Source organism: Peromyscus leucopus, chromosome 5, assembly GCF_004664715.2.
Source record: "Peromyscus leucopus breed LL Stock chromosome 5, UCI_PerLeu_2.1, whole genome shotgun sequence".
NCBI lineage: Eukaryota > Metazoa > Chordata > Mammalia > Rodentia > Cricetidae > Peromyscus > Peromyscus leucopus.
Window position 1 is genome coordinate 65,678,426 of NC_051067.1, and position 16,075 is coordinate 65,694,500.

At 41.7% G+C, this 16,075-nt stretch overlaps 1 protein-coding gene across 1 annotated transcript in view; it reads right to left on the bottom strand.

Annotated features, from left to right (window-relative positions):
* The window catches only part of Itga8 (integrin subunit alpha 8), a 175,347-nt gene that overhangs the window by 94,791 nt on the left and 64,481 nt on the right, over positions 1-16,075 (bottom strand). Inside the window, 2 exon segments of the mRNA XM_028870532.2 lie at positions 13,201-13,392; positions 15,746-15,951. Of these exon segments, the coding sequence (XP_028726365.1) occupies positions 13,201-13,392; positions 15,746-15,951 (398 nt within the window).

The following is a 16,075-nucleotide window of genomic DNA, read 5'->3' on the forward strand; positions in this document are numbered from 1 at the left end:
CAGAGAGAGACATTGTAGATCCTTAGGAGCCATCCCCCTTGGTTTTTGAGAATGTGTCTCTCAGTGGGACCTGGGGATAGCTGATTGCATTAAGGTGTCTTGTCAGTAAGTACCAGGACTCACCCTGACTCTGCCTACCCAGTTCTGGAATTGCAGGTACCACTGTGCACCCACCGCTGTGCAGGTACCATAATGCACCACTATACATGTTTGTTTGTTTAGTTTGGTTTTTATTTTTTATATAGGCTCTGGGATCAAACTCAGGTACTCATGCTTGCAGAGCAAAAACCTTTTTAACTGAGTCATTACCCCAGCCTTGACATATGCATATCTTAATAAGAATAAAACTGTATTATTTATTGAGAGGCATGCACAGTGGCTCCTATATCCAGGATGGGAGCCTGGATGGCCTTATCAATATATCACAAAAATAGGAAGTTAGCATATTTATAAGTGGCTGGAATGGAGAAGGAAGGTATTTTGGGTTCGTCTCAGCTGTACCTAAGGCAATTGTATAATTCTTGTCCCGTGTGAGTCAATAAAGCTCAAATCAATCATTGTAGAAAGCTTTACAGCATGGAAATAGGTATGTGTTATAAACATGGGATTGTTTTGCCTCTGGAAAATAGTAGCAAAGTGTTTGTGAACACACCTGTAAATGTAGGAGTGTATTTGAAAGTTGAAGAGGTAGAAAGTATACAAATAAATACCTTATTCTGTTTATTGTAAAGACAGAGGCTATTTTCAAGTATTAAACACATTATAGTTCTCATTACATTCCTTACACAGTATCGGTTATTTAACATCTTATTCAAGACTTTTAAACATCTATCTTAACTTCCCTTTCCTCCATTTATGCACTTATCAATCTGGACCAAGTTACTTTAAAAGTAAAAAGAGGATAGAATTTCCTTTTGTTTTTATTGAGTTTCTTTCTTAGCATAATCCAACAACACAAAAGGGTGTGTCTTTAATTTGTTTTCTATGTACACTAACAATGGTAAATTAGGCAATGTTTTATTATGTAAAACAGAGACCGTTAATATTCACTATTTATGCCAAGATCCTTTTTAGAAATGTCTGCGCCTTTCAGACCTAGAAATGTGTGAGTCCTTCATCCTCACTCAAGTATCACTCAGCCAAACATTAGTTCACAGTCCTCTGTCCCTTGATATAATGAAGGCTTCTTAAGAGTAGGAAATGATTTTTTCAGATGATGTTCATAACATATGGAAGACATATGACCTTCTGCTGGAGTCTCATCTGTGCCTTCTTCTGTTCACTGTTTCAATCTGTCTACACCAGAAAGTCATCTTTACTGTTGTTATCATGGTGAGAACTCTTGACATGCCATCTCTGAGTCTTGGCTTATGTTGGATTCTTCTGGGTTGCTTCTTTGTATAACTGCACACATACATACAAACATACATACATACATACATACATACGTGTGTGTGTGTGTGTGTGTGTGTGTGTGTGTGTGTGTATGTGTATGCAGTTATATCTTGGGACCTTGTTAATTCACCCACAGAGAGTCTTTGATCATCTTAGTAACACTGTGGTGTGTGTGTGTGTGTGTGTGTGTGTGTGTGTGTGTGTGTGTGCATGTCTGTGTGTATATGTGTGCACAGGTGAGTATGCAATCTCAAAGGTCATTTTTCAGCAGGTGTGCACCTTGTTTTGTCTCTCATTGGTTTGTGAGTGGTTAATTAGGCTAACCTGGATGGCATCCAGCCCCAGGCATCTGTATTTTTTTTTTCACATCCCCACTGCCGGGATTACATGCACATGCCACCATGTAGGCCTTTTAGATGAGGACCTAGGGAATGAAATTCAGGTCCTTATGCTTATACAGCAAGTTCTTATGACTGAACTTTCTCCCAAACTGCCCTTCCCAAAATTCACCCATATTCAACTTTCTTAAAAGTTGTCTCCTATCCTGCCTGTATGAAAGGCAACTATTGGATGCTTTGTCTCTGTGATTACAGGGTTCCTTAAGGGCATAGATTACATCCACATAGTGTTGCTATTTCATTTATGACTAAAATTAGTAAATGTACATATGCATATTATTTGTATATTATCTAGCTTAACCTCCAAACATTCCATTTAAGGAAATTACTATTAGGTATTATGTCTGTTTTCCTAATGAGGAAACTGAGGCTCCAGAGTGCAGTCACTTGTCAAGGTTCCATTGCAGTCACTGTTACCTCCAGGCTTGGAACTCAGGCCCAAAGAGCTGAATCAATGCTTAATTCAATGCTGTATACTCTTCATCTAGAATGGTGCTAGGCACTCGGAAGGCACTTAGCATGTATTTGTTGAAAAAAAATGAATAATTGCCCTCCATGATCTCTTCAATGTCACATGATTAATATTCTATCATTTTTAATAGTAAAGAAAATTAGTGGCTGTTCTATATGTTAACTGAGCAAAGTTTATGTTGCCTGAATACCTGTTATTAAGAAGTGAATTGAAAAAATTCTGATTCACCAAATTAAGCTATATATTAAAACATGTAATTTGCTGATTTCAAATAGTATTGATGGTTTGGGGTGAATAGAACATGTGGGAAAGGATCATAGTAGACAGATGATATGGGTTGAGGCAGCCTATTTAATTCAGCACACTACAAGTTTTGTCTGTGACATTCTAGCAGTCATATGAACACTTCATGTCCAGATCCTGATTGCCAAATATCACTCTTAAAAGAAAAAGAAAGGAAGTAATTAGTGTTTTAGAGTTTAGAAATACTCATAGAAAGATGGACAATATCAAAAAGTCAGTGAAGCCCCCAAGAAGGTTCACCATGTCACTCAATGTGGGACAAATGCAGCAACAGAAATGAACATAGGAATGAAGTATGACAAAAATTAAATATCTATGATTCCATACTAGCACTAACAAAAATAAGCATATATAAATAAATGGTTGTATATATATTTCCTATATTAGAGTTACATAGAATGAATTTAAATACAGCTAGTTCAGTTGGTCAGTAATAACTCTGCAGGCAAGACTTCCTTTTGGATGCTAAGATTAGTGAAGAAACACAGGAGAAAGAAATAAGATATTCCCACAGTCCAATGGTATTTTTCTAAATAGACTCACAGTAACAGAAAACGAGCAACTTTCTAGTAGAGAAACTGGGGTGACAGTTGCTTATGCCAGCAAAACAGGTACAAGAAGACAATGGCATCACACTCCCGTGACAGAGTGCATCCAGAAGGGTACAGCTCCACTGGGTGCTATTCTTGTCAAATAGATGGCCTCAGTCAAATTCTAGGCAGACACCTGACAAATCTAAGTTCAGTCCTCTTCAAATTGTCTGGCCCAAATTCTTCCAATGTGCCAAGGTTATGTCAGTAAATAAAAAAACAAGGAAGTGTCAGAGACTGAAGTAAGAAAACCTGATAAAACTCAATGTGGGGTCCTTGATTGGATCTGGAGTGGAGAAAGGATGTAAGAACTAAAAACAATTAAGCCTGACTGAATTTCAAAAAGATCTTTTTATTAGTTGATGGCTATTGAACTACAGTTACATGATGCTGCTCGTGTGGTACTCTGAATAGGACACATCATGAGATGTGAATGTCTTCATAACTTTTCAGTGAATCTAAACCTTTTCCAAAAGTACCTAAGAAAACGGTTTTATAATTTCACCAAATTCCTCTCCACCTTTTTTTTTAAAAGCCAAATCCTTAGTGACCTACACAATATCACAGAAGCACCTGGAAGGCAGGTGTGTCTTGATGTGGGTTATAGAACCGAATTGCTGAGGGTCAGACCTTTGGAGTAGCAACTTACATATCTATTTTCCTTCTAGATGGTGAGAGCAAGGCCCAGAGATGGGGAGCTGCTAAGGGAGATGAGGAGATTTATAAACCAGGCCCTTTACCTCTCGATTCCTTTTGGCTTGAATCAAACTCAAGAACTCATTCAGTTGAATTAATTCCATTTCTTTTGAACTCATAGGCTATGTTTATAAGAATTGCATTATTCTAATTTCTAATGTATTATAATGAATTTGTGAGCATCGTGTCTCAGTACGAATGTCACATTTGCTTTACACACATGCTTTAGAAGCACTGTGAGAAATGAACATAAACTTTCACTACAAGATTTGAATGCAGTTCAACTAAACTTCAAATCAATGGTTTCAAGGTCCTTAAAGTTTAACAAAAATACATTATTCCCTTTGGGTCAAACTTCCCCTTTATTTTCCCTTATGTGGAGACTGGTCTAGCTTACTTGTTTGCTTACATTGCCCTCTCTCTCTGTCTGTCTCCCTGTCTCCCTATCCTTCTCTGTCTTTCTGTCTTTTCCCTATCCCTTTCTCCCTCCCTCTCCCTCTCCCTGCTACTCTCCTTCCCTCTTACTCCCACTCTTCCCAGCACTCATTAAAACAGATGGGTCATTTTATTTCATTGAGTGTAATTGTCTGAAATGGCTTCATGATATAATCACCGTATATTAGGAGCCTGAACAAGACAACGATAGTCTTGGCCCTCAGCCCATGTTTTCCCTGGGTTTTATTGCTTGTGAGATTTGTGTTCCCCAGCAGAGTCTGGACTTCCCGCCTCCATCCTCTGATGCCTAGCCTATGTGTTTGGCAGGCTGTGTTGCTTTGCAATCGTGGTTAACAGGATTAGACGAGATCATTGGATTTTAGGATTCCCAACTATCACAGCTGTTTCTTCTCTGACATGTTTTCACTCAATTAATGTACACAAGATCCTCTGGTCAGCCTCTGGCTTCCAGTAAGGACCAAATAGAAAGTTAGACACATCTTCTATTGTGGTTTTCAGATAAAAAGATCTGTGATTCCTATTTGTGTGTGTGTGTGTGTGTGTGTGTGTGTGTGTGTGTGTGCCAGTGACAACACTTATTACATACAAAACAACTAAGAAATGTGATATGGGTACCATAAACGTAAGAGAAAAAAAAATTCACACATTATTCTTGTAACTGAGTCTCCACAGATCTGTAACTGAATCTCCCCTCACATGGTATGGACTTTTCCCCACTGTCCTGCATCAATATTCAAGTTATCACTCATGCTCACCTCTTCCTTACTCTCTTCTGCTTCTCTGGGTCCATCAGAGCTTGTCATTCCTGGGCTTAGTCTACCTTTCATTTAGAAGTCCCTCCTCTCACTTCCACTGTCATCACATCGAAGTTCAGGTCTAATTGGAATGTAATTCCATATTTACATGGCTAAGGGACAGGGAAACAGGTGCATTTCCTATCTCTGCAAAGTACAGGTAGCCCAGAGAGACATCCTCATACCTCACCTCCCACCCCGGGTGGCAGTGACAGGTGGATTGTATCATCACGGGGGGTAGCAATCCATAGGCTAGAGGGGAAATTTCTGCTGAGGACTTGCTACCCAGGGGCTCACAGTAGCTGCAACTTGACTCATCTTCCTGTCTGGAGTGAAGGAAGCAAACACATCCCTATAGGTTAAATGAGGAAACCATGGAAATTTGTTTATTCAAGCAGAAGTAAAGAATGTGCCCTGGCATGCAAAGGAAAAACTGGACCTCCAAAGAACTTAGTTTTCAAAGGAAAGTGGAGAGTTGCCATTCCTTAAGTGTTCTATATAACCTCAATTTAATATCACATGATCTCAATTTGTATCATACAATTTAGCCAATTTGTGTGTTATATGCACCTACATATACATAGGTGTGCATGCTTATAGACTAGACCAGGACAATGGTTGCCTTGTTCTATCATTCTATAACTTACTTTCTTGAGATAAGCTCTCTCTAGAGCTAGGCTGACAGCCAGCCAGCCAGCCCTGACAATCCTTCTGTCTTTACCCCTATAGTCCTAGGGCTGCATGTGTATGAGTACAGTAGACATTGCCAGCTTTCTTTTTTTTTTCCGTTTTTCAAGACAAGGTTTCTCTGTGTAGTTTTGGTGCCTGTCCTGGATCTCACTCTGTAGACCAGGCTGGCCTCGAACTCACAGAGATCTGCTTGGTTCTGCCTCCAAGAGCTGGGATTAAAGGAGTGCACCACCACTGCCTGGCTTCTGCCAGCTTTTATGTGGGTGCTGGGGATTTGAACTGGAGTTTTCATACTTGTACAGTGAGTTCTCTTGGCCACTGAGCCATCTTTCCAGTCCTACACCATTTAATTTTTATATCCACACATTCTTGTCTAATTTTATAGGTGAGGAAACTAAGATTAAGACATTTTCTCACTCTTACACAGCTAGAAATTAGCAAAGTCAAGTTTTCAGCCTGGATAGTCTGTCTTCAGCCTAGTCTAATACAGTTTCTCAAAATCTTCTATCACCAAACATGCCTATGACAAAGTGGTTTTGGCTCTGTCCATGACAGTCAGATTCCATTCCTATTTTAAGATACACACAGTATTTCGTAAGAATCTTTTCCCAACTTAGAAGTGCAAATAAATACACACAACTCTGCCAACACCCCTAGGAAGTAGAAGCTCACAGAGGTCACATGGCCCCTTGAGTGTCAAGTCAATCAGTGAGAATCTGAGCAGAGAGAGGCATTCTGAGTTCAAGTCCCTGTTCATATGTGTTCTGCTGACTTTACTAGGACAATACTGGTTTGACATTTTTTTTTCAAAAAATAATGAAGTAGAGTTCCATCCAGTCTTACTGTATATACTTCTGCACTACATAAACATATAAAAATAGACCTTGACATATACGTACCTATATCTGTGTGAGAAGGATTTGAGAATAGTATTCAAATGAACACACTCTGTATCTTCTGCACAGTGTCTAGCACGTTCACGTTTGGGACTCTTAATGATCAGCGGTTCTAGCTGCAAACTGAGAGTGCCTATGTGGCCTGGAACCTCAGTGCTGGGTGGGAGCGGCAGAGGCAGGAAGATCACTGAGGCCTGCTGGCTGCCAGCCTAGCTCCAGGTCCAGAGAGAGACTCTGCTTCAAGGGAACACGGTGGAGAGCGATAGAGCAGGGCCCTCAATGGCCTCCGCTGGCTTACACGAACATATGGTCACTTGTACCAGCACACACTTGTGCATACACTCCTCACCCTGTATACACATATACGCCGCCCCCCCCACGTTCACGCTTATAATTGCAAAAAATGTTAATAATACAATTGGCCCCATGCTTGCTCAGTTTTGACATCCCTTCTTCCAAAGCTAGGGAGACCGAGTGGCCCTGCTCAAACACATGTCATATTAAACTTGCTGAATTGGAGCATATGACAGTCAGCCCTGCCCTTCCTCTCTGCAGAAGGCAGCCAGGCTATGCTAAGAATATTAGAGATCTTGCTGCTATTTACGAATTGAGACAATGTGTGTGTCCTGCCACTGTCACAAGGAGGTCTAATAGCAGCAGGCTGCCCAGAACGGCTGCGTAGCAGGCTCTAAAGACAACTGAAGCCAACAGAGCTATGCTGCTGAATCTACTGGTGTGTGTGTGTGGGGGGGCAATGTTCCCTTCCATAACCAGAAGATCAAGCCCACTCTAACCCAACCAGTAACTTCACTTGGCACCCCCTGTTGGTAGGCGCCATTTTTAGGTGTTGTCCAACTGGTAACAACTTCAAGGAGTTGGCTTGGTCCAAATCTAGACTATTAAATATGTTTGTCTTTGTATTTCTGACTGGCTTAGACTGGAAGGCATGAAGAATGTGCCTGTGTGTGAACACTCAAGTGTGCCTCTGGCCTTGCCTAGAGGAGGAATTCCCTGCTGGATGCTGTCCTTGCTTGTTCCTTGACTGGGTGAAAGCTGTGTGTGTAGCGAGTGCATCAGTTTTGATTTTGGAACTAGCCCATGTTCTGGAAGTAATCAGGGAACTGAAGGTGCCTGTTTATGAAACTACAGAGCTGGGCACTTTTCTTCTGGCAATGCATATAATTAAGACCAAATGATTATAAAATTTCTAAAAACTAACACTATTTCTCTCCTAAAATATTTATTTTTTTAAATTCACAAGCATATTATTCAACATTTTAAAACTTTTGTGAGTGTGTTCTGTTCTATTCTATTCCCCCCCCCCAAAAAAAAGCTGCATTTTCAAAATATAAGTATTTCATGAATTTGCAAATTTTTACATTCTCTGTACTTTCTGGAGAAAGTCAAGATATGGGGACTGGGAAGGTGGCTCAGTGGGTATAAATGCTTGCTTTTTCAGCATGAGGATGAGCTCAAATTCCTCAACATCCATGTGAAAAAGAAGGACAAACCTGGGCATAACTGTCTATTCATCCATAACCCCAGCATTGTGGGCTGGAGACAGATGGATCCTAAGAGCTCCCATCCTGGTGAAAGCAGCCAGCTTCCAGTTTAATGAGACCCCATCTCAGGGCAATAAGGCAGAGAGACAAGGAAACCGCCTAACATCTTATTCTGGCCTCCATGTGTGTAACATCTTATTCTGGCCTCCATGTGTGTGCATGCATGCATGCACATGAGTGAGCATGCACATGAGTGAGCACACACATCACAATACAGGAAGAAGAGAAGAGAAGAGAAGAGAGAGAGAGAGAGAGAGAGAGAGAGAGAGAGAGAGAGAGAGAGATATTGCCAAAATACAAAATGGGTTTTCTGCCAGTCTAGGATGAAGGCTGTCTGTCATATCTTGAATATCTTATTTGGTAGAACTGAGCAATAGATGTTCAGCAGGTTGCGAAGGTTCTCACGGTCTCAGGGCTCCGTATGGTAATTTACAGATGTGGAATCTCACTGTGTCTGAATTGCTCCTCGGACTGGCACCTCACACAGCCGCTGCTTCAGTGCCCATGCCCTCTGGGCCTGCAACCCTAGATAAGCCCTGTGCTCCCAACACACCATACCCCTATTCTGTATCGTCACTGGATGGCCAAAGTCATCCCAGGCATACAATGTTCACAAATTGTCACCTCCGCCACAGCTCTGGAACTCCCCAGTATCTACTGTTTGAATGAATGGAATGGTATCACCATGTAGCTAGTTGCTAAAGCTTGTAAACTAGGAGCTGTTAAAAACATCCACCCTCTCCTTCCTCTGTGCATATAACAGTTACTCATTTGCCAAGATGCTCTTTATCTGTCTACATCCTTATGATACATATTGTGTCATACCAAGATCAAGGTAACTCCTATCTTCCACTGAACTATATCATACATTCCCCCTGCATCCATCCAGCTCCCTCCCTGAAGCTAGTGAAAAAAACATATAGGTGTTGCCCTTTTCCCATCACTGTGGAGGACACGCCCACATGGCTTCTCAGTCTGCCTCCAGCTTCTCTCGCTGCCTCCTGCCCTGTGATTTGACAGTGACTCTGGATGCCTCTGAGCTGTTTCAGGAAGTCATATGTTCTCATCATAGCTTTCTTCCCTGCCTTCCCTACATCGTTGTTTGATGCTCAGCTTTTGTATGAGGTCAACTCAGAGGTCCTCTACAAACAGCAAAGCATGGCCACCAGACGAGAATGCGCTTCACTTCTCCTGTTACATCAATCCCTGTCCTTGGCTGTAAGTACTGCCCGTAATTTTAAGTTTCAGAAGGCAGCAGCTGTTCTAGCCACGACAGTGTGTAGTCACAGCAGAACCGCGCACACACTATTTGACAGAATGAAGCATCTTACTTATCTTTCTTCTAAGCCTCTGAGCTAAAATAACCAACATAAAAACAAGGCTGAGAAATCTAAAATCAGTATTTCTTTACAAAAGTAGTATTTTCTTTTACATTGTTTTTCTCATTTCTTAATATCTTTATTATTCTCTGGGGGCCATTTTTGTTTTATTGGCTTGGGTAGAGTTGCCATACTGGATGCTTTCTGAGATGCCAGCATAATCTACAAGTCAATTCTTGCCTATTTTGGAAAATCTCACCCTTTGTCTCAGATTCTATCCAAGTTCTTCCCAGAGGACTGAGATGAATTGCAGGCTTTAAGTGGATTCAAGTGAAATGTGTCATCCCTGGAGTTGGGAGCAGAAACAGCTCATCCTGTGTACAGAGAAATCTGGTCTGGAGAGAAAGGGGGAAAAGGGAAAGAGAGGAGAGGAAAGAGTGGATGCTGTGGGATGTTCTCTACGCTGTGAATGTATTGCTATGATTGATTGATAAATAAAACGATGATTGGCCAGTATCCAGGCAGGAAATATAGGCAGGATGAGCAGAGAGGAGACTTGGGGGAACAGGAAGGAGGAGTGAGGGAGAAAGACACTGCCAGCTGCCGCCATGAGGAGCAGGATGTAAAGTACTGATGAGGCACGAGCCACGTGGCAAGGTATAGATTTATAGAAATGGGTTAATTTAAGATATGAGAACTAGATAACAAGAAGCCTGAGCCATTAGGCCAAACAGTTTAAGTAATACAAGTCTCTGTGTGTTTACTTGGCTGCAGAACTGGCGGGTGAGAGGGATTTGTCCTGATCGTGGGCCAGGCAGGACCAGGAAAACATCAACTACAGGTGGAAGAGGAGGATAAGGGAGAGGAGGTGATAAGAAGAGAGGGAAGGAGATGAGAGGGAATATGTGAGAGTAAGGGGGGAGAGAGAGGAGTGTGAGACCCAGAAGAGGGGAGAGTGGAGAGGAGAGGGGAGGGGAGAGGGGATGGGGGGGAAGAGGAGAGAGAAGGGAGTGGAAGAGAGGAGAGGAGAGGAGAAAGAAGGGAAGGGGAGGCGAGGAGAAGGGAGGATAGAGGGGAGGATAGGGGAGGAGAAGAGGGGAGGTAAAAGGACAGGGACAGGGGTGGAAGGGCAGAAAGGAGGAGAGAGAGAAGAGGGAAGTTAGGAGAATGAGAGGAGGAAGAGACGCCAGTGTGGGAGGGGAGACAGATGAAAGAAAGGGAGGAGGGAAGGAGAGGAAAGCAGAGGAGAGGACAAATGGTAGGGAAGGGAGGAGAAAACAGGACTGGGAAGAAAGCGGGGAGAAGAGAGGGAGAACGCAGAGGAGAGAGAACGGAGGGGAGATGATAGCACAGTCTAGGGCTTGTTCCTAGATGAGGTTCTGCCTTCGTGTTGTCTTGAGATAGTTTTCATTTAAAAAATACGTGTGTGTGTGTGTGTGTGTGTGTGTGTGTGTGTGTGTGTGTGTGTGTGTTAGCACCCATGTAGATGTCAGAGGGCAACTTGAGATAGTCCCTTAACCTTAATGTAAATATCCCTTTTATTGCCTAAGCCAGGTTAAGGCACTTTGACTTTTAATTTCGATAGTGTATTTTAAATGATTCTTGGTAAAACATTAATTTGAGTACACAGATAACTTCCAATAATTGTAGACTGGTGCATGAAAAATAAAATGTGCCTTTCTCACTCAGCTCTTCCAGATGAGATGGTAGTCTGTGGTAATTTATACCTTACATTGGTAGCAACAACACAAGAATGATCTAGAAAAGAGAGCTGCTGCTTAGTGTGATATGTGTAGCAGGAGAAATGAAGTGTAGAGGCTTGGACAAAGGTTCCTGTCCAGTGAGAAGAGTGTACACCTTTGCTGCAGGCACGGCGACTCTGAAGCATGCTTTGCAAAGTAGAGTGCTGGGTTCAAAACTCGTATCTCTTTAGCATCTCCCAGAATTGATGAATCAAAGTATCCAAGGGGGGCCTGGCCTTCAGCTTTTCTAGGCAGGCTCAGTAAGCACCTGGAATACCTGCTAAATTCCAGAACCCCAATCCAAATCCTCCTCCCCTACAAGCTCATCCAGGTGTAATGTGAAGCCCAGACATGGCTGCATGTTGAGAATTGGTGAAGAGAGACATGGGGAAGACTCTCAACTTACTCTGCCCTCTTTCCCTGTCCTGCTCATTTGGAAGGAATAGAATCTGACAGGAAAGTTGTTTTGTGTTACCCTCATTTGGCCCTTGTTCAGCCTTCACAGGAAGCCCTGCACTGCCTGATTGATTGACACATCCTCTACTTCCTTGCCCTGTGGAAGGCAGACATTCTGCCCATCAAGTGCTCTGTTACTACCAGTGGGGAAAGTATGTTTATGACAGACATAATGAATAGCCATAACTTTCTCAATAAACTGAAATTGCAACACAAGAGTTGGATTTCATTAATCACCTTGACATAGTAAAAACATGAGGGATCTTGAATTTTTAATTAGTCAAAACTAGAATACATTATATAGGAAACCCCTCACCCCTATCAAACTATTAACCATCATTGATTAGTATTGTGTAGATTAAGGAAACAAATTTAACTATGCTTTTTTGGGCACTGACATGGGTAGCATTAACACACTGCATGATCCAAATTCTCTCTCAGCCCACTATTATAGCTCTAGCAGTGCTATGGAAGGTTTCTAGAAAATTTATAAGAATATGTTATTATCTTGCTTTGCCTAATCTCAGAGGAGAAACAAAGGCCAAAAAATTGAGTCAATGATGTATATTTGGGCAGTCAGCTTACTGAACTTCTTCCCCAAACCATAGAACATTCTATAGCTAGAAAGGATGGTAGAAAGAGACAGACTTTAATCAAAGTTGTCCATAAAATATGAATGATTTCTAAGATTTATTAAGAGATTCAAAAAAGAACCAACATAAAAGTGACCAGTGAACCATGCAATCAAAAAGCCTAATGCTCTCCACTAAATGTTCTGATTATCAAGCTAGTCCTTTAGGACAAACCAATATTTTTGTGATGTCTGCAAAGTATGAATTATCAGTTTGTGCTGCATGGGTTGCCATGCACCCTCATTATGAAAAATGCAATGAAGAAGAGCTTATGTTTTCTATCATGAACCATTTCTTTCTTTCCCTACTTTAAAATAGTCCATCTGTCTTTGGAAAAGCCAGGGGCATGGTTGGAAAATACGCTCTGAAAACATGCAACTCACAACAAAAAATATTGAAGTGATGCACTGATTAATGGTAACACTGAGCTTTAAAAGGAATACATAAAAATAAATAAATTGCTTTAAACAGGTGTCTAAATCCAGCTGAATATCAATGGAGACCACATTACTTTGGGGTTTCAATGAAAACTTGGGTTGCACAGTTGACAAGCTTTATGTCTAAGGCAGCTTTTAAAGCGATCTTGCCTTTCTAACATTGTCTCTTGACTATAAAGGGACTGTTTGTTTTGTCTTAAATGCTTGTGAAAGTCACTCTGGAATTATACCAAAAAACCTGTGCCATGTTAAACTTGACCTTCATCTTTTATGAGAGAAATGCTTATGCATAATGTACTTTCCAGAAAATGGATTCTTGCCAGAAAGCAAGTCCTCATGTGGGAAAAGACAGAGACCCTTACCTGGGTAATCATTCTTGTCTATGTCTGCGTCTCCTCTTAGTGAAAAGCCAAATCCAGAAGGGATGGTCTGTGAGGCCCACCTTCCCTGCAGCACTTGGGAAGGCTTGGTGTGTAAGCCTTGTGGATTCCCATTGTAAATGAGCACTTTACCTCTTTGATCCTTGCCTGCAAAGGGCACACCGATGGCGATGTCTACAGAACACAAAGGAAATTTTATAAAATGTTAAATGCAATCCAAAGGGGACATCACATGGCCCAAGTGGCTTGTTACACTTTCTAGAGGTTTCTGGAGTACTGTAGCAACACAGAAGAGTCCTCGCCTTTTATCAGCGTGGTGAATGTCTGCTGGGAGAATGCTAGGTGCTGCGTGCAGCCAGGCAAAGCCAGTGAGACACTCAAAGGCCCTGTGTTTGGAAAGTGGGTTTCGGGGGGAAGGAAATGGACACTTTGAATAGAGACACAGGTAAGGAAATAGTGAAAACAACAAATGGTGCAGAAAATCTTTTTTTTTAAATGCTGATACAGTAGAGAGAGAGAGAGAGAGAGAGAGAGAGAGAGAGAGAGAGAGAGAGAGAGAGAGAGAGAGAGCAAGTGAGCGTTGTTTTAGACTGGGGTGGTCGGTCAGACAAGGTGTCACCATGGCTAGCATCGAAACTGAGATGTATGGTCAGAAAGGAACCAAGTGTGCAACAATTAAAAGGAAGAGCCCTTCCTCCCCTTTCAGGAGAAGTAGCTACTTCACAAAGATGCAGAGGTGGAAGGAGGCTAGCCCATCTGAGTAGCAGAGAATGCAGAGAACTATCTACATGGGACCTCAGTGACTGAGAGGTACAGCCAGGCCCTAGTGTATATCAGGAGGCTGGTAGACCAGGTAAGGTACCATTTTAGGAGTTTCTTCTTTAAAAAAAAAAAACAAAAAAAACTCTATTCTTGTGGAATGCTTCATTAATAGTTCCCTAATCTAATGAACTAAAAAACAAAAAAAACCCCACCTATTTTGTAATTAAGGATACTAAGAAACTCAAAAGGAGCCATATTACCCAACTCTCACCCAAATATAAAACATTCATCTCCTGCCACATGGGACATCAAGATGGGCCTGGATATTAAATAGAAACTATTACAGTTTAAAAAAGAAGTCTCCTTGGCCGGGCGGTGGTGGCGCACGCCTTTAATCCCAGCACTCGGGGCTACCAAGTGAGCTCCAGGAAAGGCACAAAACTACGCAGAGAAACCCTGTCTCGAAAAACCAAAAAAAAAAAAAGAAGTCTCCAAACAGCAACATACGAGTTTTCCAAATGAGAAGGAGTCTCATTTGTTGGTGAAGTGTCTCACTATATATAATGAGGAGGATTATAAATCCACTTTCACTAACCTGTCCAAGAGCAATGATCTAACAACTCAGATTGTTGTAGAAAATAAAACATTGTCATGTGCTTGGTGGGAAAGAATGCTTTCTGTACTCCCCCTAAGGCCATGACTTTTCAGCTTTCCCAAAGTTTAAGCCCAGCTAGCTTGGAATTATTTTGCTTATTTTGTACTCCAGAACACCAAGGCTCAGAGCCCAAGGTAATCTCTTAGCTTTTAAGAACATCAGAATTAGATTAAAGGGAAAGACAAATAGAAAACAGGATGAAAAAGACAACTCACACAATCTGGCATCATGTATTCCCTGGGATAGCCATTTTAGATAGCAACAAGCCAAGTTACATCAAGGAGAACTTGCCTTTTTTTATTCTCCCAGAACATAGCATCTAACATGCACTTGGTCTTCTTGAATTCTAGGGCTTGAGTCAAGAGCTTCCCACATGCTAGACACGTGCTCTACTGTTGGCCTGGACCCCTGGCCTAAGTATATATGTTTGTAGGACTTGAACAATTACTAGTTGCTGAGAATTTTTTTTCAAAGAAGTTCTGAGTCTTGGTACTAGTGCCTGTGAATATCCCTCTGATGGGAATCTTCCCTCTGCTAGATAAATCCAGGAAATTCCTCTTCTAGCTTCCTCTTTGAATGATAAACATTGGACTCCAGTCTTCACTTACGTGTCTGAAAATGTTTGCGAATTTTGATGTGAGCATACAGTATTTTCTGGGGTGGTGTTTAGAAAGCGTCTATGGATTCCTTACTTAAAGAACCACATGCCCCAAATAGGGATTTAGCACTGTTATATTGCAAATGTAGAAAGGGCTTTTGCAATGACGTTTACTGACCACGTGTAACAGGCATAACTCATGTAGTTTCATCAGAGTATAGTAATATATTTGCTAACATACCAACAAGTATTTGTCTCCACTCTATTCATCAGCAAGCTTCTAGAGCTCTCAAGCCACCATTGAGAAATCCTATATGATAAAATTTCTATGCAATTACTTAATCAAAACATACAAAGTTAAATTTGCCCTGAGATTTTTCAGAATTTATTAAGAATCAACAATAATAACCAGCCCCTACCATTAAGAATCATTTCAATGGCCACGATTTCCTTCTTGCAACAGTAACATGGCCTTAAGGTGACAGCGAGTCCCACACATTGCTCTAAATTACCATTGTATCCATCTTGATTCAGGTCCCCCAAGTGGGCCACAGAGCTACCGAATCTCCCAAAAGTCTCCGTGCCAGTGAGGACCTGTGGGTCTTGGAAGAGGAGGGCGCTCACTTGTAGGTACAGGTAGACCTGCCCTACTTCTCTAGGGTTACTTTCAAATTCACGGTCCATAAAGAGCGGGGCTCCGATGAGTATGTCATCCATGCTGCAGGGAAGAGAGAGAGGGGACAGTCAGCCCCCTTGGCAGACGACAAGGTTCTCTGGTGTGTTTGTAATCAGCCAGATGAGTTAGTGTGTTTCCTTTTCTCAGGGCCATTTTACAATCATCA